At 50.5% G+C, this 20,514-nt stretch overlaps 1 protein-coding gene across 1 annotated transcript in view; it reads left to right on the forward strand.

The window, feature by feature from the left end:
- smg6 (SMG6 nonsense mediated mRNA decay factor) overlaps nt 1–17,919 on the forward strand; it is a 113,619-nt gene extending 95,700 nt beyond the window's left edge. Inside the window, exons 17-20 of the mRNA XM_035433727.1 lie at nt 9,080–9,224; nt 10,458–10,690; nt 11,087–11,168; nt 17,344–17,919. Of these exons, the coding sequence (XP_035289618.1) occupies nt 9,080–9,224; nt 10,458–10,690; nt 11,087–11,168; nt 17,344–17,474 (591 nt within the window). The 3' untranslated portion in view covers nt 17,475–17,919. The remainder of the gene's footprint in view (nt 1–9,079; nt 9,225–10,457; nt 10,691–11,086; nt 11,169–17,343) is intronic.
- The last annotated feature ends 2,595 nt before the right edge of the window (nt 17,920–20,514 follow it).

The following is a 20,514-nucleotide window of genomic DNA, read 5'->3' on the forward strand; positions in this document are numbered from 1 at the left end:
AAATTCTTCTTTTTTTTCTGTTTCCACCAGCCTCTCCTCCCCTCCTGTGCGTTTCCCTGAAATCCCCAGCCCCTCCCTGCTATTCTGTTTAATAGAGTTTAATAGTGTACAGGGGGACACTTTGATAGATAGACTGAGAGAGACTGGGGAGATTTTGTTTAATTTTTTTTTATTTATGAAAAAAAAAACCTCTTTTTTTCCCCCGAAGTTCGCCCCCTGTTTTAACTGTGCCCTGGGCTCTGTACCGGATAACCCCCCCCACCCCCACCCCCCAGCCTTGAAACCTGGCCAGCCACAGCTGTCTGACCAGATGTGTGAATCCGGTGGGGACTGAGAGCTTGAAATGGAGATGGGGTCTGGAGAGGGATGGAGAGGGAGAGACGGGGGGGGGGGGGGGCAGGCGGTTTATAGAGGGCACAGCCAAAGGTCAAGGCGGGGTCAAGGGTCGTCAGAGCGCATCCGCACGGAACGTGTGCACCTGAGCCGAGTCACCTGGGCTGAGATTAACCTGCTTCGCCGCTTCCCCCAGCTTCAATCAGCTTCCCCCAGCTTCCCCCTGCTTCCCCCAGCCTTCCCCATCTCCCCCCAGCTTCCCCCTGCTTCCCCCAGCTTCCCCCAGCTTCAATCAGCTTCCCCCAGCCTTCCCCAGGTTCAGCCAGCTTCCCCCAGCTTCCCCCAATTTCCCCCAATTTCCCCCAGCCTTCCCCATCTCCCCCCAGCTTCCCCCTGCTTCCCCCAGCTTCCCCCAGCTTCAGTCAGCTTCCCCCAGCCTTCCCCAGGTTCAGCCAGCTTCCCCCAGCTTCCCCCAATTTCCCCCAATTTCCCCCAGCCTTCCCCAGCTTCAACCAGCTCCCCCAGCTTCTCCCAGTTTCCCCCAGCCTTCCCCAGCTTCCCCCAGCTTCCCCAGCTTCAGCCAGCAGGGCCCTCCTGGGGAGCGGGGCTGCTGCTGTGAGCTGAAGCTCAGGTCACGCAATGCGCCGGTGTGGGCCTCTGGCAGACCACTCCTCACACAGCCTCTGTGAACCTGCCTCGGGCCCGGTCCCACTGCTGCTGCTGTGTGCGTGTGTGTGTGGAATGGTGTCTGTGTGCATTGTGTGTGTGTGTGTGTGTGTGTGTGTGTGGAATGGTGTCTGTGTGCATTGTGTGTGTGGGTGGGGGGGTGTGGGGCAGTGTGTGTGTGTGTGTGTGTGCATGCGTATGTCTATGTATGGGTGTGTGTCTGTGTATGTGTGTGTGCATGTGAGTATGTATGGGTGTGTGTATGGTGAGCTCAGCGGGCGAGAGGCTGTCTGTGTCAGTGTGTGATGTATGTGTGCACATGCATGTGTGTTTATGAATGCATGGGAGGGGTGTTAGAGATTGTGTATGAGTGTGTATTTGTGTGTGTGTGCGTGCGTGTGTATTTGTGTGTGTGCGAGCGTGTGTGTGTGTGTGTGTGTGTGCATGCACATGTCTCTGCATGTGTGTGTGTGTTTCCCCGCATGTCTTTCCTGGGTCAGTCACTGAATGATTTATTATTGGGCTCTGAGCTCTGTGAATTGAGCCCAATTATACACTATATTCCAGGGAAGAGCTGATTAGAGATGAGGGAGAACACACACGCACTTGCACACACACACACACACACACACACACACACACACACGTGCAAACTCGGGGCATTTGTTTCTGATTACACACCTCGGCAGTCCAGGACCTTTCCTTATTGTTAACATGCAGCCCTGCTCACACACTGGAATACCTGACATTTGTTTATCTGTTTCTTGAAGAACTGTACTTAAGTTTCTCTTGGATTCTCTTACCGTAAACATTAAATTTTCGGGAGAAATGTGTCGATTAGGGGGTTTCAATATGAGTGATGTTGTGCTAGATTGCCGCGTAATTCTTTTAAGCAGTCATTGTACATTTAGTGTGTTTTTTAATGTTCAAAACTATCCAAAAGACTTTCAGTCCAGAGATTCACTGCATTAATCTGCTAATTTCATCCCTTGTGTGTGTGTGTGTGTGTGTGCGTGTGTGTGTGTGTGTGAATGCGTGCCTGCGTATGATTTTGTGAAGGCAATAGGTGTCGGGATGTGTCACAGCTGTGAGCTCTAAGATGACATCATCACATGACTTAACATTGTTCCTCAAAAAAAAAACTGATCTGAAAGCCAATTCAAGCTTAGTGTTCAATTATATATATGTACTGCTTTATCTAGGGAATTATGAACTCATAGAAACACACACTAGTAAGAAAACAAGTGCAAGCAAGTCATTGAAGTAATTTTAGACGCACAATGAAGCTAAAGTGTTCTTGGCTTTAACCTGTACTTTTGATCTTTAACCTGTTCAGGTGTAAGATCAAAAGTAAGATCTGAACTGAACATTCTAATGCTGATGTAACAGTCACTACTGGTAAATGAAAGCGGTGGAGTTCTAGAACGCTGAATTAGAATTTAGAAAAAGCATTCTAGAGAAACCTGCTCTTCAAAGAGTTAATAGGCTTTTGTTTCTGGTCCACTGTTTTTGTCCCACTTGGAATGCATGTTACACCGACAGATAGGTCCTGACCCCACTTGTTTGAGCGGCGCTGAATTCCATCCCCCCCGTCCCGTCCCGTGTCGACCCGGCCCGGCCCGTCCTGTCCCGGCCCGTCCCCCTCCATCCCGGTCGCAGTTAGAGGCCGATGTCAGCGCACAAAAATGAGGGGACGTGGAGCTCCGGGCCCGGGCGCACGCGACGCGGGGCACGTGACGCGCGGCGTTCCGTGACGCCAAGGAAACGCGGGCGCCGGGGGGCCGCGCGCTGATGGGGAGAGCAGATGGCCCCCACGCCAGCGTGCTGCCAAGCGGCCCCCCGATCGGGCCCAGCGCGCGCTGAGCGAAGAGTTAAAAATACAGAGCGCCATGATAATGGGACGCCTCACCTTTATTGTTCCACTTCCTGACACCTTCCGCCAAAGCTCTTCTGCAGACACCAGACGCTCACTGACATCACACTCCCCCTCATGATGTGTAAAACGTGTGTGTGTGTGTGTTTGTTTATTTGTGTTTGTATGCGTGGGTGGGTGGATGGGTGTGTGAGTGTGTATGTGTGTGTATGTGTGTTTCTGTGTGTGTGTGAGAGTGTGTGTGTTTATATGTTTGTATGTATGTGTGTGTGTGTGTGTGTGTGTGTGTGTGAGAGCGTGTGTTTGTGCACTGCTGTGCTGCATTCCTGTGAGCGGCAGCTGTGTTTGTGGCTGGAGCAGCGTTGGGAGCGGGGGCCCTTTCCTCTGTGCGCGGGCCGGGGCCGGTCGGGGCCGCGGCGCTTCTGGGGACATTGTGCGAAGACGGCGCTCTTCCCCCGCTCCCTCTCGGCGGGGTGTCGCTGTCTGGCAGGAAGCGCAGGTCAGCTGGCTACGTGTGTGTGCGGCCGGGCCGAGCCCAGCGGGTCAGGGCTGGGCAGCCCGCAGGAAACGGCCAAGACATTCCGGCTCTGCGCGGGCGGACTTAACCCCCGCACCGCCAGCGCCGCAGCCGGACCCGCACCCGTGCGACAGGAGCGCTCGGACGCAAACACGCCTCCAAAACAAACGCCCAGCGAGCGCGCGGCTTACCCTGCGACTGCGCCGCTCACTGCTGACATCATTCTGAATGAGTCTCACAGGATCTCGTCCAGTACATGTGTATGGCGTAGTGTATGGGCATGCTTTTATTTACTCTGTGTTAATAATGCTGTTTCTGTGTGAGGTATTCCACGCGCTGAACAGGCACACAGGGCTATACGTGAATGTATGTTTATGAACCTGACAGAAGGGATCTAAATTTAGCCGCTTTTTGGACTTGGCTCCCCTCGCCTCCCCCATTAAAGCCTTGCCTCCCAGACTGCGGGACAATGGGACACCTCACCCCGCTGACCCCGCCGCCCCCCCTCGCCCCCCCTCGCTCCCGCCCCCGTCCCGGCGCGGCCGCCCTGGAAACAGCGCCTGTGCCATTTTGGGACGTGCCATCGCTCCCTGTGGGGCAGAGGTGAAGTCCCGGGCCCCGTAGTGCTTCCTCTCACGGAAAGGAAATGAGCGAGAGGCGCGGGGCCGCGCCGCCCCGAGCGGCAGGAACAGGAAGCGCCTCCCGCGCTTCAGGAACCGTCACGGCCGCCGAGCGCCGACCGCGACGCGGAAACCGCGCTCGCGCCCGCGTTCTTTCCCCCCGCCGGGCCCGCCTCCCACCCTTTTTTACGGCTCGCTCACACACCTTTATTTTTTCCTTCCTGTGGGTTTTTTATTTCTAACAGCTTTACGCCATCGCCTTGGCAACCTGCTCTGTAACGAGCCCCCCCTGCCCTCCAGCCAGAGCGGCGGAATGCGCGCCGCAGGCGTGGGCGCTGGGCCGTACGTGGGTCAGCGGGGGGGCGGTCTGGACGCGGGGGGGCTCTTTAAGCGCAGCCAGCTTATCCCTGGGAGCGAGCGGTTTCACTGAAGTTAGTGCGAGGGGGCTTCATATTAGCTGCGCTTTTAATTGGTCTTATTTCCCTTCTCTTAGTGTCTCTCCCCATTTTACTAGCCACTGTCCTCTCTCCCTCCTCTCCTCTCTCCCCCTGTTCTCCTCTCTCTCCCCCTCTCCCTCTCCTCTCTCCCCTCCCTCCCTCTCTCTCTCCCTCCCTCCCTCCCTCCCTTTCTGGACCCTGGACTCTGGTCCCGTTCTCTGTAGCTGCCACAGGCCACTGCTCCAACCCCCCCCCACCCCCCCACCCCCCGGGGCCTGTCTGCTGCTCGTCCGTCTCTTCCTGTCTTCCTCCACCCTTCTTCTCCCGTTCCCCCTCTTGCTCTCTCTCTCTCTCTCGCGCCCGCTCTGTCACACCTTAAACACAGCTGGGTCCGGGACAGCCCAGGCTCGCTCCCTCCCTCGCTCGCTCGCTCAGGTCCTTGCCAGCGCCTCAGAAACGGGACTCGAGTGAAGTGATGAAAGGTTGGCGTCCTTATCTGAACTGGTCCGGGCCGTCACCGTGAGGCTGGTCCGGCGTGGGCAGTCACAGGTTCGGGGGAACGGACGTCTCTCATTGAAGCCCATTAAGCAGCCGTAGATGTTTCCAATTACTGTTTTTCTTCTTTCCTTCCCGTAGTCTATTCCACCTTAAATCATGGCCTACATTACATAGAATATTTCTGTATATTTAGCTGGGGGTAATTAGGCCCAGCTGTTGGCGAATCGAATGCACGAGCGATTTTAGTGTGTGTACAGTATTGAAACCTTTTCGGTGTCGGTGTGTGTGTGCTTGCGCAAGAGTGAATAAGTGAGTGTGTGTGTGTGTGTGTGTGTGTGTGTGTTAGAGTCAGAGTCTGTGTGTGTGTGTCTGTGTGTGTGTGTGTGTGTGTGTGTGTGTGTGTTAGAGTCAGAGTCTGTGTGTGGGTGTGTGTGTTAGAGTCAGAGTCTGTCTGTGTGTGTGTGTTAGATTCTGAGTCTGTGTGTGTGTGTGTGTGTGTGTGTGTGTGTTAGAGTCAGAGTCTGTGTGTGTGTGTGTGTGTGTGTGTGTTAGAGTCAGAGTCTGTGTGTGGGTATGTGTGTGTGTGTGTGTGTGTGTGTGTGTGTGTGTTAGAGTCAGAGTCTGTGTGTGTGTGTGTGTGTGTGTGTGTTAGAGTCAGAGTCTGTGTGTGGGTATGTGTGTGTGTGTGTGTGTGTGTGTGTGTGTTAGAGTCAGAGTCTGTCTGTGTGTGTGTGTGTGTGTGTTAGAGTCTGTGTGTGTGTGTCTGTGTCTGTGTGTGTGTGTGTGTGTGTTAGAGTCAGAGTCTCTGTGTCTGTGTGTGTGTGTGTGTGTGTGTGTGTGTGTGTGTGTTAGAGTCTGTGTGTCTGTGTGTGTGTGTGTGTTAGAGTCTGTGTGTGTGTGTCTGTGTGTGTGTGTGTGTGTGTGTGTGTGTTAGAGTCTGTGTGTGTGTGTTTGTGTGTGTGTGTGTGTGTGTGTCTGTGTCTGTGTGTGTGTGTGTGTGTGTTAGAGTCTGAGTCTGTGTGTGTGTGTGTGTTAGAGTCAGTCTGTGTGTGGGTGCATGGCAGTGTGCCAGCTCTTGGATCGTGCCAGTGAGGGGTCTCTGTGTCTCACGTCCCTCTTCACTCAAACACAAACACACACGTCCGGCCGGTCTGACCCACAGCGTCTGCCCCCCCCCGCATCCCTCAGCGTGCACACACACACACACACACACACACACACACACATACACACACACACACGCACACACCCTCTCTCCCCCAGACTCCCTCTTCTTCCTCTCCTCTTCATCATCGTCCCTGTCGGCCGCAGGCTGCTTTTCGTTGTCTCCCCATTGTCTTTCTCCCAGGCCCCTCTTCATCTTTCTGCACTTCCTGTGCCACCACCCCACCTCCCACACACTTGAACTCTGCTCTCCTCCTCCTCCTCACTCCCCCCTCTCTCTCTCTCCCCCCCACTCTCTCGCTCTCTCTGCGACGTGACTCTCTGCACAGACAGTCCAGCTGCTGCCAGCGAGGTTGGGCAGCCGCACAAAGCCCCACGCCCCTCAGCCGCACACGCTCCGTATTTTCTGAGACACTTTGATCCGCACATCGTCTTTCTTGCTGTTTGAAGCGAAAGCTCCCGGCGAAGTTAGTTAAAATCACGCGCAGCGTGTGTGTGTGTGTGTGCGTGTGCGTGTGCGCGTGTGCGTGCGTGCGTGCGTGCGTGCGTGCGTGCGTGCGTGTGTGCGTGCGTGTGTGTGTGCGTGTGTGTGTGTCGTCACAGGCCTGACGCGGTGAAGCTGCAGCGCTGCCTGCTGTGGTTAATCCTGTGTGAAGTCAGGCAGGTGTAAATCGCTAACACTGCTAGCGCCGGACGGCAGGCTTCTACTCATCGGGTACAGTTCTATCAGAGGAGGTTAGCAGCGGTGGGATTGGCTGCCTTGGTTGGAGCTCTTGTAGCGGTTGGGCGAATCCGGCGTCACTCTCCACGGACAGGGCCGCGTGTCCTTCACCAGGATTCAGTGAAAGGGGTTGTCCAGAGTCCACTGCTGTTCTCGGTCTGCGATTTAGTCAGATTCATGGGAGGCCCGTTTGCGAATTCAGAGAGAAGGCAGTGGCCAGTCAACTGCTGCACTCCACAGCAGCTGCAGGGAACGTGCCTAATAACCACCAGACTGTGTGATTTAGTCCCCTCACTGCCATCAGGTACATCTGTGTGGGTGACAGCACAGGTTCCTTTACTCAAACCATGCTCTTTCTCTGTGAAAACTCTGCACACTTTTGTACCTGTCTTTTTATTACAACACAGTTGTCAGTAGTATACAGTACCCACACACACACCCACCAATAGGCCTTTCATTAGCTTCAGCGCTTCTGAATGAAAACACACAAAGTATCAGACAGGTAATGTGTGACCCTGTGTTGTGCAAAATCCCTAGGCAAGCAGGTGTGTTCAGGCTGAGCAAACCCCATGTTCTCGTCTTTGAGAATCTATAAGAATTGTTTTTTCAGACCCAATTAACTTCCATCCGTACCCTAAGGTCATCTTTCAAATCTTCCCAGACTTCCAACTGCAGTCATATATTTTGATAAGGATTCTCCGCCCAAGCCATTGTTGAATTTTTCGACTGATTTCGAATGCGCTTTATATAATTATAGCATTGGAATGCGAGTTCCCATAAGGGGGCAGTGATAAATAAAGTGTAATAAAGTTGGGGGGATTATCTGCAGTTATAACAATTGCATGTTTGATTCAAGCAGTCTCTAAGTCCTTTAATGCCGATTTGCCTTACACCCCTCCTGTTTGAGCCAGAAGGTTAGCTCGAGCGTTGTGCGTCCCCCACCCCGGCAGCAAGATTTACTAGCCTAGAAAGACAGTTGAAATGCTTTTCCAAAAATGAACAGGCGCGTAAGAATGCATTGCCAATGGTATAGCCGATAAATACAATAATATCTTCCTAAGGGCATAGCCGAGAAATAGGCAAAATAAAGGGTATTCAAAAAAGCTTTTAAAATCACTGCTGCAGTGCACATCACCACAATATAACATTAAAGGCCCACACATACAGGAACACTGAAGGCAAAATGCATTTAAAACTTCTTAAAAACTTTTATTCTCTCTTCTTTTTTGCTCACTTATGCATCGCCCTGGTTTTCCAGATTTTTCCAGTATATTTATTGCTCAGACATATAACTATGGGTACAACATGGGTAGGATTGCAAGCTATACAATATCTCCGAACGGCTGGAAAATGATTTTGTTTAAATCATACAATCATACATAAAGTTACAGTCAGTTATTCGGCAAAATAATGTCTTGCAAATAATATAGCCAATAAATCGGCAAAACAATATCTTGCTAAGAGTATCTCCACTAAATGGTAGTGGACTGTGGGTGTTTTGTGAAAACGGTTAGACACGTGAAGACTGGGATGGGGCAAGTCTGCCAGTGCCCAGAGGGGTGAAGGTGGAACTCATCTTACCCCCAACAAGCCAAGGCTGGCACTGCAGCTCAGAGGCCAGGTTCGAGAGAGCCAAGACAGGAACATGTCCGCACTAGAGACTGAGGGAGAAATGTCACATCAGGATTTCTTCAAATAAAACAACGAAAACATATAACCGTGGAGAGTAACTCAATCGTGAGAAAGGGATTTGGTGTAGAGTTTCTTAGAACTTATCCATGATCCTTAAGCATGGTAAGGATATATAGCTTCAGTGGAGGAACTGGAGCTGTTTATGTTCCAAGTGATTTGTCGGCCCCCCCCCCAAATACACACACACACACAGATGGGAAACTTGGATTACCTCTTGATTACCATGGAAATGTTGCTGTAGAAAATCCATGGGTGCAGGTGTGCAAACTCTGTCAAAGCCCCAGTAATAACGTTCGACTTATATGAAAGAATGTTAGAAAACATGGGATGAAGATTCACTTTAGATTAAGCATTAGATTTTGGAATTGAATCTGTACAGACAATAAATAACTATTTAACTAAGTGGCAGTAATTCAGTGTGAAAGAGCCCCTGTGGTCACTGGAGACACACACAGGAGAGTCATCCTTTCCCAGCTTTAATGACAGTACATGTTGTCATTGATTGTAACTGTAACCGGGTGTAACAGGGCGTAACAGGTGCGTAATGCTGTTTTCCAGGCCGTGCTGCAGACCTGCCGGCAGCTGGAGCTGGAGATCCGGCCGCTCTTCCTGGTGCCCGACACCAACGGCTTCATCGACCACCTGGCCGGCCTGAGGAAGCTCATGACCTGCGGGCTCTACATCCTGGTGGTGCCCCTCATCGGTGAGAGAGCCTGCCTTTCTTACAGTGCATGCTGTCTCTCTGAGACACACACATACAGTATACACACATACACACACACACAACCTGGACACGCACACATACACAAACTAGGGGTGCAAAAAAAACCATGCAGTGAAAAATCATACCGAGAACAGCTGACGGTTCATACCGAAAATCAAAACGGGCAAATTGCAAATATATTAGCACTTCATTTTATTTTAATTTAGTTTCAAAAGTATCGACCTGCAATTTCCCTACAGAATATTAAAAAGGCCTTCAGAAGCCCGCAAACCTGGCTCTGACAGGAGGAAACTCTTAAGTGCCCTGTGACGAGCATACTCACGAGAGCTCACTCATTCATTCAACAAGACGCCATTTTCCTGCAGAAGTCAAAGCCAGTGCAAACAGGCCCATTGAAAGGGGAAACCCGCCACTTACACGCGAGTCTGAAGTGTGGAAATAGTTCGCCTTCTCTGTCAATAATGAGGGTGGAAAAATGGTTGTGGCCCGAAAAGACGCAATTTGTAGACTGTGTAACGGTGTGATCCGTACTGCGATGGAAATACGGTCATTTGATTTTATTGAGTATTTTGTTTCATAAAATGGGTTGTTTTAGCCCTGGACGTGGGTTTGTTTAGAAAGCGCTTTGCCGTGATTGGGTCTAATGGCTGCTGCTTGAAGGCCGTGGTTGTGTTGAGACAGGACTCTGCGTTTTTTACAAAGAAAAAAACCCAGAACGCAGGGAAAAAATACACTGGGTTCTGTGAACGCAGATATTCTGAGGTTTTTTTTTTAAAGATTACGACAGCCGATGACCCAGACTTGCACCGCAGCAAAATGACTCCTGTTTCTGTTGGTAGCATTGTATGATTCAAAGAGAAAGCGCTTAATTTGAATGTAAGATCTAAAATTAGATGTGACATTCTAGCTACATGAGTATATGAAAGGAAAACTCCCTCCTGGGGTTTTAAAATATTATTAGTCTCTGTTTGTTTTGATCGGAATACCAAAACATTATTTGTATCTTATTTCTTTCCACTAATCCCGCTATTTCATCGCACTTTCGTTACAAGTGTCGTAATAAAATATCGGAATGACATAAATTTATTGTGTCATTATTTTTGTTGCCATATTATGGCCGAAAGTTTTCAGAACACAGGTGGGTTTTGGTGTATAGCATCAGCACATCATCTCTTCTCATTACCTCTCTCTCTCTCCCCCCCCCTCTCTCAGTGATTACGGAGCTGGACGGGCTGGCCAAGGGGCAGGACAACCGCGGGGGCGCGGGCGGGGCGGGCGGCTCCAGCGGGGCCCACGCGCGGGGGGTGCAGGAGCGGGCCAAGGCGGCGGTGGGCTTCCTGGAGCAGGCCTTCGAGGCGCGGGAACCCTGCCTGAGGGCCCTGACCAGCCGGGGGAACCAGCTGGAGTCCATCGCCTTCCGCAGCGAGGACACCTCCGGCCAGCAGGTAGCGCTGCCCGCGCTGCGTCACAGTCACAGTCACACTGTAGCACACGCTGCCTCTGTAGCACACAGTGTTCTTCTGTACGCTGCTCTTCCTCATCATCATTAGTATTACTATCATTATCGTTTTCGTCATCGTTATTATTATTATCATTTTTATCGTTGTCGTTATTATTATTATTGTTATTATTAGCAATAGTATTAGTATTGCTATCCATCTCCAGAGATTTGTCTGGATTTTATTTTCAATGGAAAGCGTTTCCACATCATTGCTGCTATTATTGCCAATTGCATTATAATTATCGCTTCACTTTAGCTGAAGTGCATGTTTTGGAAAGCAGCTTTTCTGTATGGGTTACGGTTACTATCAGGGTTGGGGTCCATTTCCGTCTCTCCGCAGGGGAACAACGATGACCTCATCCTGTCCTGCTGCCTGAACTACTGCAAAGACAAGGCCAAGGACTTCATGCCCACACAGAGAGGTGAGTGAGCGTGTGCAGCCCGTTCCGCTCTAACTGCTTCAGCTGCGCAGTCTGTTCTGCTCTCTAACTGGGTGCTGGTGTGTGTTCCTCCTGAATTAGGAGAGTAGCAGGGAAAATCTTTGAAATGGTAAACACGCAGGGCTCATTGTTACACTGGTGTATAAAAGCTATGGAAAGACTGAGCGCTCTGTTCCCTGGGCTGCGTTTCGCTGCCTTTCCTGGCCCACTGACGAATCAGATAGAGGGATGGAAACTGCGGCCTCAGACGGAGGTGTAACATGTCTCCCCTCGGCCTGTTCTCTGGCCCGTCACGGCTCCTTCTCTGCCTCATTGGGTTTGTGCAGTGAGCCCCGCGCCCGTCCCAAACCGCGCCAGGCCCTGGAGAGGAGCCTGCCCAGACCTGACCCACACTGAGAGCAGCGCCCTGCAGCCAGCATCAGATACTCACCCAACATCAAACAGACGCACACACACACACACACACACACGCTCACACATACACATATACACACATACACACACGCTCGCTCACACATACACATATACACACACACACACTCGCTCACACATACACATATACACACATACACACACTCGCTCACACATACACATACACATACACACACACACACACACACTCACACACACACACACACACACACGCTCGCTCACACATACACATATACACACATACACACACACACGCTCGCTCACACATACACATACACACACACACACACACACACACGCTCGCTCACACATACATACATACACACATACACATATACACACGCACACACACGCATATGTACACGCACACACATATACACACATACACACACTCATATACACACACACACTCTCACACATACACACACACACATATACACACATACACACATATACACACACATACATATACACATATACGCACACACACACACACACACACACACACACACACACTCTGTAGGGCGTGTGGGTGTGTGCAGGGAGAGGTGCCCGTTCCTGAGCGATGCTCATTAGGCATTCAGGAGCAGGGCCCTCTCCGCGTGGAGGCTGATGGAGCAGCTGCAGCCGCAGCCCCAGCCAGCTGCGCTTCCAGCTCTGCAGCCAGAGCCTCCCGTGCACCGCCCTGGCATGCAGGGGCGCATTTCCACCCCTGCGCCGCTGCCTGCACGCTGGCGTGGCGTGGAGCTGCTCAGAGCATGGCTTGGCGACTCGGTACGCCCTCATACTCGCGTCTGTCTCCACCTCCCGAGAAGGGTAACCGCTCTGGAGGAGCGTTCTTGCCTGTGTTTTGTGGTTTTCTAACACAAACTGGAATGGAGGTGAATGTTATTAACTTTGGAAATAATGTGAGAATACACCAAATTTGAGAATTTGATTCCTTTAGTTACAGGAATGGTGCACTCACATTATGGAACCCTTATTTTTCAATAGGCTACAGTAGTTTTGTAGCTATAAACCTTGGTTTACGTCAACAACCATAATCAACCAGCTGGGATCAGGGTTTCGTCGGTCGTTATCATTCCAGCTCCCGGCCAGGATGCCCCTTCTGTTTTATGAACAGCTATCATTGGCCTCCTAGGTGATCAGTTTTCCCGTCTTTCTCTGAAACTCCGTTGACCTTCCCCACGTCGTGTTGCTTACCATCGTCTATTTTCGAAACTATTTCAGGTTTATTTTATTTATGGGAAAATGTGACGTGTCTGGCCCCGAATTCTTGCCTGATTTTTTGAGGCGATTATTCCTGAAGACACAAAGAATATCTGCGGTCCGCTCAGTCCACATCTCTGCAGTTCTGCCTTTTTTGAGATGTTCCCTGAGCAGGGCGTGTGCCCCTAACACAGGCCCCAGGCTGGGGGAGATGTGTGTGTGACACGCGCTTGTGTTCTGGACCCCTGGAACAGCGCTGTGCAGCGGTGATTTCAGTGTGCGCAGGCACTGCCCCCCCCCCCCCCCCCAGCATTAGCAATGGCTGTGAGAGAGACGGTGTCACACAGCCCTTTCTCCTGTCTGTTTGTGAGCTTGAGCGCGTGTGTGTGCTTGTTTGTCTGTGTGTACGTGTGACCCTGTATGTACACTGCATTTCCAAAAGTATGTGGACACCCAATCTAATTAGCGGTTTGACTATTTCAGCCTCACCCATTAATAACAGGCACATTAAAAAAAATCAAGCTTACAGCCATGCAATCTCCACTGACGAGCATTGGCAGTAGACTGGGTTGTACTGAAGTGACTTTCAATGTGGCGCTGTCAGAGGATGCCACCTTTCCAGCAATCAGTCTGTCAAATCTCTGCCCTGCTAGAGCTGCCCCGGTCAACTGTAAACGCTGTTATTGTGAACTCTCACTACAGAGTTCCAGACTACCTCTGGAAACATCATCGGCACAAGAACTGTTTGTCAAGAAATGGGTTTCTATGGCCGAGGTGCCTCACACAAGCCTAAGATCACCGTGCACAATGCCAAGCGTCGGCTGGAATGGTGTAAAGCACACCGCCATTGGACTCAGTGGAGCAGTAGAAACACGTTCTCTGGAGTGATGAATCACGCTTCACTGTCTGGCAGCCTAACAGATGAATCTGAGTTTGGCAGAATGCATAGTGCCAACTGTACTGGCCTGAATGGTGCCAACTGTAAAGTTTGGTGGAGGAGGAATACTGGTCTGGGGCTGTTTTTCATGGTTTGGCCTAGGCCCCTTAGTTCCAGCGAAGGGTAATCTTAATGCTACAGCATACAATGACATTCTAGAGAATTGTGTGCTTCCAACATTGTGGCAACAGTTTGGGGAAGGCCATTCAGCATAACAGTGCCCCTGTGCACAAAGCAAGGTCCATAAAGAGATGGTTTGCTGAGTTTGGTGGGGAAGAATTTGACTGGCCTACACAGAGCCCTGACCTCTACCCCATCAAGCACCTTTGGTTCTCACTAATGCTCTTGTGGCTGAATGGAAGTGAATCCCTGCAGCCATGTTTCAAAATCTGGTGGAAAGCCTTCCTAGAGGAATGGAGGCTGATACAGCAGCAAAGGGGGACCAGCTCCATACTAATGCCCATGGTTTTACGGATGAGATGTTCAGTTATTACATGTGGGTGTGATGTTCAGGTGTCCACATACTTTTGGAAATGTTTCTGTGTGCACATGTGATTATGTGTGTGTAGATTTGTGTGTGCGTGCGTGCGTGCATGCGTGTGTGTGTTTGTGAGAGCATGAGTATGCACATGCGACTGTGTATGTTTATGCAGTGTGTGTGTGTGTGCGTGCGCGCATGTGTGTGTTTATGGGGTGCGTGTTTACATGTGTCTGTGTGTGTACGTTTGTGTGTGTGTGTCAGTTTGTGTTTGGTTGTGTCTGTGTGTGCGAACGTGCCTGTGTGTTTATGTGTCTGTGTATACATGTGAGCGTGTTTGTGTGTACTTGTGAGTGTGTCTGTGTGTCTATGTGTGTGAGCATGCTTATGTGTTCATGTGTCTGTGTGAATGTGTATGCCTTTGTCTGTCTGTGTGCACGTGGGTGCGTGTGTTTATTTGTCTGTGTATATGTGAGCATGTCTGTGTGTCCGTGAGCGTGTGTTTATTTGTCTGTGTATATGTGAGCATGTCTGTGTGTCTGTGAGCGTGTGTTTATTTGTCTGTGTATATGTGAGCATGTCTGTGAGCGTGTGTTTATTTGTCTGTGTGTACATGTCAGCATGTTTGTGTGAGCGTGTGTGCTTTTGTGTGTCTGTATGCACTTGTGACCATGTGTGTATATTTGTCTGTGTACGTGTGAGCTTGTCTGTGTGAGTGTGTATATTTGTCTGTGTACGTGTGAGCTTGTCTGTGTGAGCGTGTGTATATTTGTCTGTGTACGTGTGAGCTTGTCTGTGTGAGCGTGTGTATATTTGTCTGTGTACGTGTGAGCTTGTCTGTGTGAGTGTGTGTATATTTGTCTGTGTACGTGTGAGCTTGTCTGTGTGAGTGTGTATATTTGTCTGTGTGTACGTGTGAGCTTGTCTGTGTGAGTGTGTATATATTTGTGTGTACGTGTGAGCTTGTCTGTGTGAGTGTGTGTATATTTGTCTGTGTGTACGTGTGAGCTTGTCTGTGTGAGTGTGTATATTTGTCTGTGTACGTGTGAGCTTGTCTGTGTGAGTGTGTATATTTGTCTGTGTACGTGTGAGCTTGTCTGTGTGAGTGTGTGTATATTTGTCTGTGTGTACGTGTGAGCTTGTCTGTGTGAGTGTGTGTATATTTGTCTGTGTACGTGTGAGCTTGTCTGTGTGAGCGTGTGTATATTTGTCTGTGTACGTGTGAGCTTGTCTGTGTGAGCGTGTGTATATTTGTCTGTGTACGTGTGAGCTTGTCTGTGTGAGTGTGTGTATATTTGTCTGTGTACGTGTGAGCTTGTCTGTGTGAGTGTGTATATTTGTCTGTGTGTACGTGTGAGCTTGTCTGTGTGAGTGTGTATATATTTGTGTGTACGTGTGAGCTTGTCTGTGTGAGTGTGTGTATATTTGTCTGTGTGTACGTGTGAGCTTGTCTGTGTGAGTGTGTATATTTGTCTGTGTACGTGTGAGCTTGTCTGTGTGAGTGTGTATATTTGTCTGTGTACGTGTGAGCTTGTCTGTGTGATTGTGTATATTTGTCTGTGTACGTGTGAGCTTGTCTGTGTGAGTGTGTGTATATTTGTCTGTGTGTAGGTGTGAGCTTGTCTGTGTGACTGTGTATATTTGTCTGTGTACGTGTGAGCTTGTCTGTGTGAGTGTGTGTATATTTGTCTGTGTGTACGTGTGAGCTTGTCTGTGTGATTGTGTATATTTGTCTGTGTACGTGTGAGCTTGTCTGTGTGAGTGTGTATATTTGTCTGTGTACGTGTGAGCTTGTCTGTGTGAGTGTGTATATTTGTCTGTGTACGTGTGAGCTTGTCTGTGTGAGCGTGTGTATATTTGTCTGTGTGTACGTGTGAGCTTGTCTGTGTGAGTGTGTGTATATTTGTCTGTGTGTACGTGTGAGCTTGTCTGTGTGATTGTGTATATTTGTCTGTGTACGTGTGAGCTTGTCTGTGTGAGTGTGTATATTTGTCTGTGTACGTGTGAGCTTGTCTGTGTGAGTGTGTATATTTGTCTGTGTACGTGTGAGCTTGTCTGTGTGAGCGTGTGTATATTTGTCTGTGTGTACGTGTGAGCTTGTCTGTGTGAGCGTGTGTATATTTGTCTGTGTGTACGTGTGAGCTTGTCTGTGTGAGTGTGTGTATATTTGTCTGTGTGTACGTGTCAGCGTTTTTGTGTGTGCTTGTGTGAGCATGTGACACGTGCAGGATGGGAGGCTTTCTGAAAGGCAGGCACCCACAGTGTGTGTTGTGTGGCAGGAAGTGGCATCGCTCTCTCTCTCGCCTGCTCGCTCGCCCGCCAGCCCTGCCACATGATCCACACGCTATTGTTGTTCTGCTTGTGGTGCTTTGAACTGAGCATCACCTCTCCCTCCTTCCTCTCTGCTGCTCTCTTTATCTACAGTACAACTACCGCTGTCTCTCCCTTTGCTTGGCACACCACCGTAATCTTGCCATCACATTCCTCTCTCTTTCAATTCAATTCAATAATGCTTTATTGCCATGACTGTCTGTTAACAATAGTGCCAAAGTAGTTGGCAGTGAAACCATTAACAATGACATATTGGGCATATAATTAATGGAGTAGAATAAAAAATCTTAACTATCTCTGTTTTTTGTTTTGATAGTGTGTGTATTGATGGATTTTTTTGTTAGTTTTTTTTTATTCTAGTGTAATAAATTGACTATGACGTTTTAATAAAGGAGCTCTCTCTCGCTCTCCCCCCTCCGTCTCTGTCTTTCTGTCTCTCTGTCTCTCTCTCGCTCTCGCTCTCTCTCTCTCTCTCTCTCTCTCTCTCTCTCTCTCTCTCTCTCTCTCTCTCTCTCTCGCTCTCTCTCTCTCTCTCTCTCTCTCGCTCTCTCTCTCTCTCTCTCTCTCTCTCTCTCTCTCTCTCTCTCTCTCTCTCTCTCTCTCTCTCTCTCTCTCTCTCTCTCTCTCCCTCCCTCCCTCCCTCCCTCCCTCCCTCTCTCTCTCTCTCATACGCACGTTCCACAGAAGCATACGCATGTACATACAGTATAAGCCAGTAGCAGCAGTGGTGTGAGCGATAATGTAACGAGGGCCTTCCTGTCCGTCTGCAGATGAACCGGTGCGTCTGCACAGAGAGGTGGTCCTGCTGACCGACGACCGCAACCTGCGGGTCAAGGCCCTGACCCGGAACGTCCCGGTGCGCGACATCCCCGCCTTCCTCAGCTGGGCCAAAGTGGGCTGAACCAGGACCGGCACGGGTCAGCCACAAGTACTACAGCAACAACAGCGGCCACGCAACGCGCGGAGGAAGAGTGACTCCAGACCAAGACTGAGAGAGAGGAAGAAACGCAAGCTTTTTTTAAAAATAAAAAAAAACATGCAGAATGGGGGCAATCGGGGAAGAATGACATTTTTTGGAATGTGAAGGAAAAAAAGCTTTTTTTTCCTCTAGGCCGAGAGCAAAAAATAAAAGCACCTGACTTGAGGAAGATAGATAGATTGAGTTTAAAATGAGAGGAGTCAGACTGGAGGGACTCTCACGGAACAGATACAAGAAAGAGAACGTGTGATTTTGAGAGTCTCAGATCTCGCTGTTGTATGTGCAGTGTGTGTCTGCAAGCTATAAATGACCTGAAGGAACGGCGGAGAGAGAACGAGAGAGAGAGAGAGGGAGGGAGAGGGAGCAAGCAAATGAATTGAGTGAGGAAGAGGAGGGCAAGGGTCCAAGTCTGAGGAAGATTAACGCCCAGTGTCGGTCGCTGCGGTGACCAAAAAAGAAAGATTGGGAAGCAGGGAAGAGAAGAGGACAGGGGCAGAGGTTTGAGGGCAGCTGTGTTAAGTACAGGCTGCCTGTCTGTCTGTCCATCTGTCTGCCTGTCTGTCTGTCTGTCTCTTATCGGCTGTGGCAGGCTGCGCCACAGTGCGCATGTACTATCGGGGTTTTATTTGCTATTTTTGTGCTTTTTTTCGTTTTATTTTTCGCTTTTGCTTTTTTTGGTCAGGGGCAGGGCTCTTTTCATTCGCTTTCTCTTCCGTTTTTATTTTCGAAGCCAGAGTGAAGTCGCACTGACCAAATGTCATTTCCAAGGCCCATGTAGACAAGTTCATAGACCCCCGTTTACCACCTTCTCTTTTATAGTTGCAGGGTTTTTCTTTTTGTTTTGCTGTGGGTGAGTGTCAGGGACACTGGCCTCCAACGGACAGTGGTCTGGATGTTAGTTTTGGGGGCGGGCCAGTCTGTGTCTCTCGAGCCAATCAGCAGCGATTGTTTGGAAACGTTGGAGCGGGAACAGTTACCGCGGGCAGAGTTTCCGCGGCTTCGCTGTCCCGGCGTTTGGCCCCAGAGGCTTTCAGTTTGCGACCGCGGCTTGTTCTCCAACGTTAACGAGGTGGCACTTCGCCGCTGCCGCCGATCGGAGAGCCCTGCTGCTTTTCCCCGAGCAGCTTCAGATCGCGTAGCGCAGAAATGGTGGAGCAGCGGGAGCAGGACCAGGGCGAGAGGCTCGCATTGGAGACGCACAGCACTGAATTAGAGGAAGGAGAAAACATCGGCTGTCTGAGCCCGGCCGAGGAAACACGGACCGCTCCGCTCCCCCGTCAGAGAGCCGTGAGCCGGGCCGGAGGGAGTGCCGCACTCAAATTTCGGGAGGGGCCGAAGTCATCGGGAGCTTGTAAATACGGAGCGGCGCCTTTGGCAGAGGAGCGTCCCGCCCCCGCATCCTGCCAGCTGGCTTCCTGTCCGCCGGGGACGCGGGAACGCGACGGTGCGGTCCAGCAGCCCTTCTTCAGCGGGCCCGCCGCTGTGCGCTCTCCCGCCTCCCACCGCTCGTTTCGCCCGGGCAGGCTCCGCCCACACTGGGGGGGGGGCAGCATGTTTTAATGTAGGCCGCGGCAGTGAAAACAAAAAAAGGTGGTGTGAATATGGGAAGATATATCCCCCTTATGGCGTTTCTTCTGATGATATAAATCACATCACATCACAGCGTGCTGGACGTTTGGCTGGATAAATGCATGCAGGCTGACTTGCAGCAGCTTCGCAGCGCAGGGCCTTTTCCAGTCAGAATGCAGAAGGCTCAGCGTTTCATTCGCTTCAGTAGTGAAGGCATAATGAGCTTGCTTCAATTGTGATGTCATAATGAGCTTGTTTAATCTGTGGTGTCATGTGCTCATTTAAATTTCGATGTCATAATGAGCTTGCTTCATTTGTGATGTTATGTGCTCATTTAAATTGTGATTTAAACTGTGACATCTTGTCTGAGTGGTCTGCTGCTGCGTAAGGGGTTGGTCTGTCAAAGAGAATGCATTGCAGTGTGAGGACTGTGCCATATTGTGAACCAAGGGTATCATGACACAGTGGATTTGCTCAAAGCAGGTTTATGTGGACGATGGATTTTTTTCCAACCTCTGGTATTTATGTCTGCATGCAAAATCTTCTAAAGAGTAGGAGAACACAGAGCACATGTATTGGTCACTGTAGTTTAAATGTGAATGTGTGTGTTTGTGTATGTGTATGTGTGCGCGCTTGTTTGTGATTGTGTGTGTGCATGTTTGTGGTTGTGCGTGTGTATGTTTGTGTGTATGTGTTGTGTATGTATGTCTGTGTGTGTGTGTGTGTGTGTGTGTGTGTGTGTTGTGTATGTATGTCTGTGTGTGTGTGTGTGTGTGTGTGCGTATGTGCTGTCTGTGTGTACACACTGAGCAGTTCTCATTGCCATTCATTTCCCTTGACCCTGGTGCGACCCGCTGTTTCTTACTGTGACAATGACCGCGTGGTCAGCCGCGCAGGCCAGACTGCCCCGGTCCTTCTTAACCCCGCCCTCTCCCCCGGGGTTCACTGTCCTCTCCCAGGCCCCGCCCCAACCCCGCCCCAGACAGCTAACGAGCCCCCACCTCCTCCCACCTCTCCTAAACCGGGGTCCCTCTTAGCGCTAGCGCTGCGTGAGCACCTAGATCTTGTAAAGGCGTGCGCACAGCACCAGTATGAAGGACTGAGCCCCTGCATCCCTGCACAGCTAATGGACCACGCAGCCTCAGTCAGCCCATTGCCTCACTGCCACAGGTCAGAGAGCGCAGCGCGGGCATCAGCCTCACTGAGACCTGCGCGGAGCCCAGCGCTAGCCTCAGCCCCGCTGCCTGACGCCAGGCTTCGGCATCGTTCACCCGCTTCATCGAGCAGCGACCCCGCTGTCAGCCCTGTACATTCTGCGTTTCTGTCTTTCTTTAGTTATTTGGAGTAACGGAGGGCGGAGTTAGCGTTAAGCGCCTTTGTGGGGTCGGAAACA

The sequence above is a fragment of the Anguilla anguilla genome, chromosome 9 (genome assembly GCF_013347855.1).
Source record: "Anguilla anguilla isolate fAngAng1 chromosome 9, fAngAng1.pri, whole genome shotgun sequence".
Taxonomy (NCBI): domain Eukaryota; kingdom Metazoa; phylum Chordata; class Actinopteri; order Anguilliformes; family Anguillidae; genus Anguilla; species Anguilla anguilla.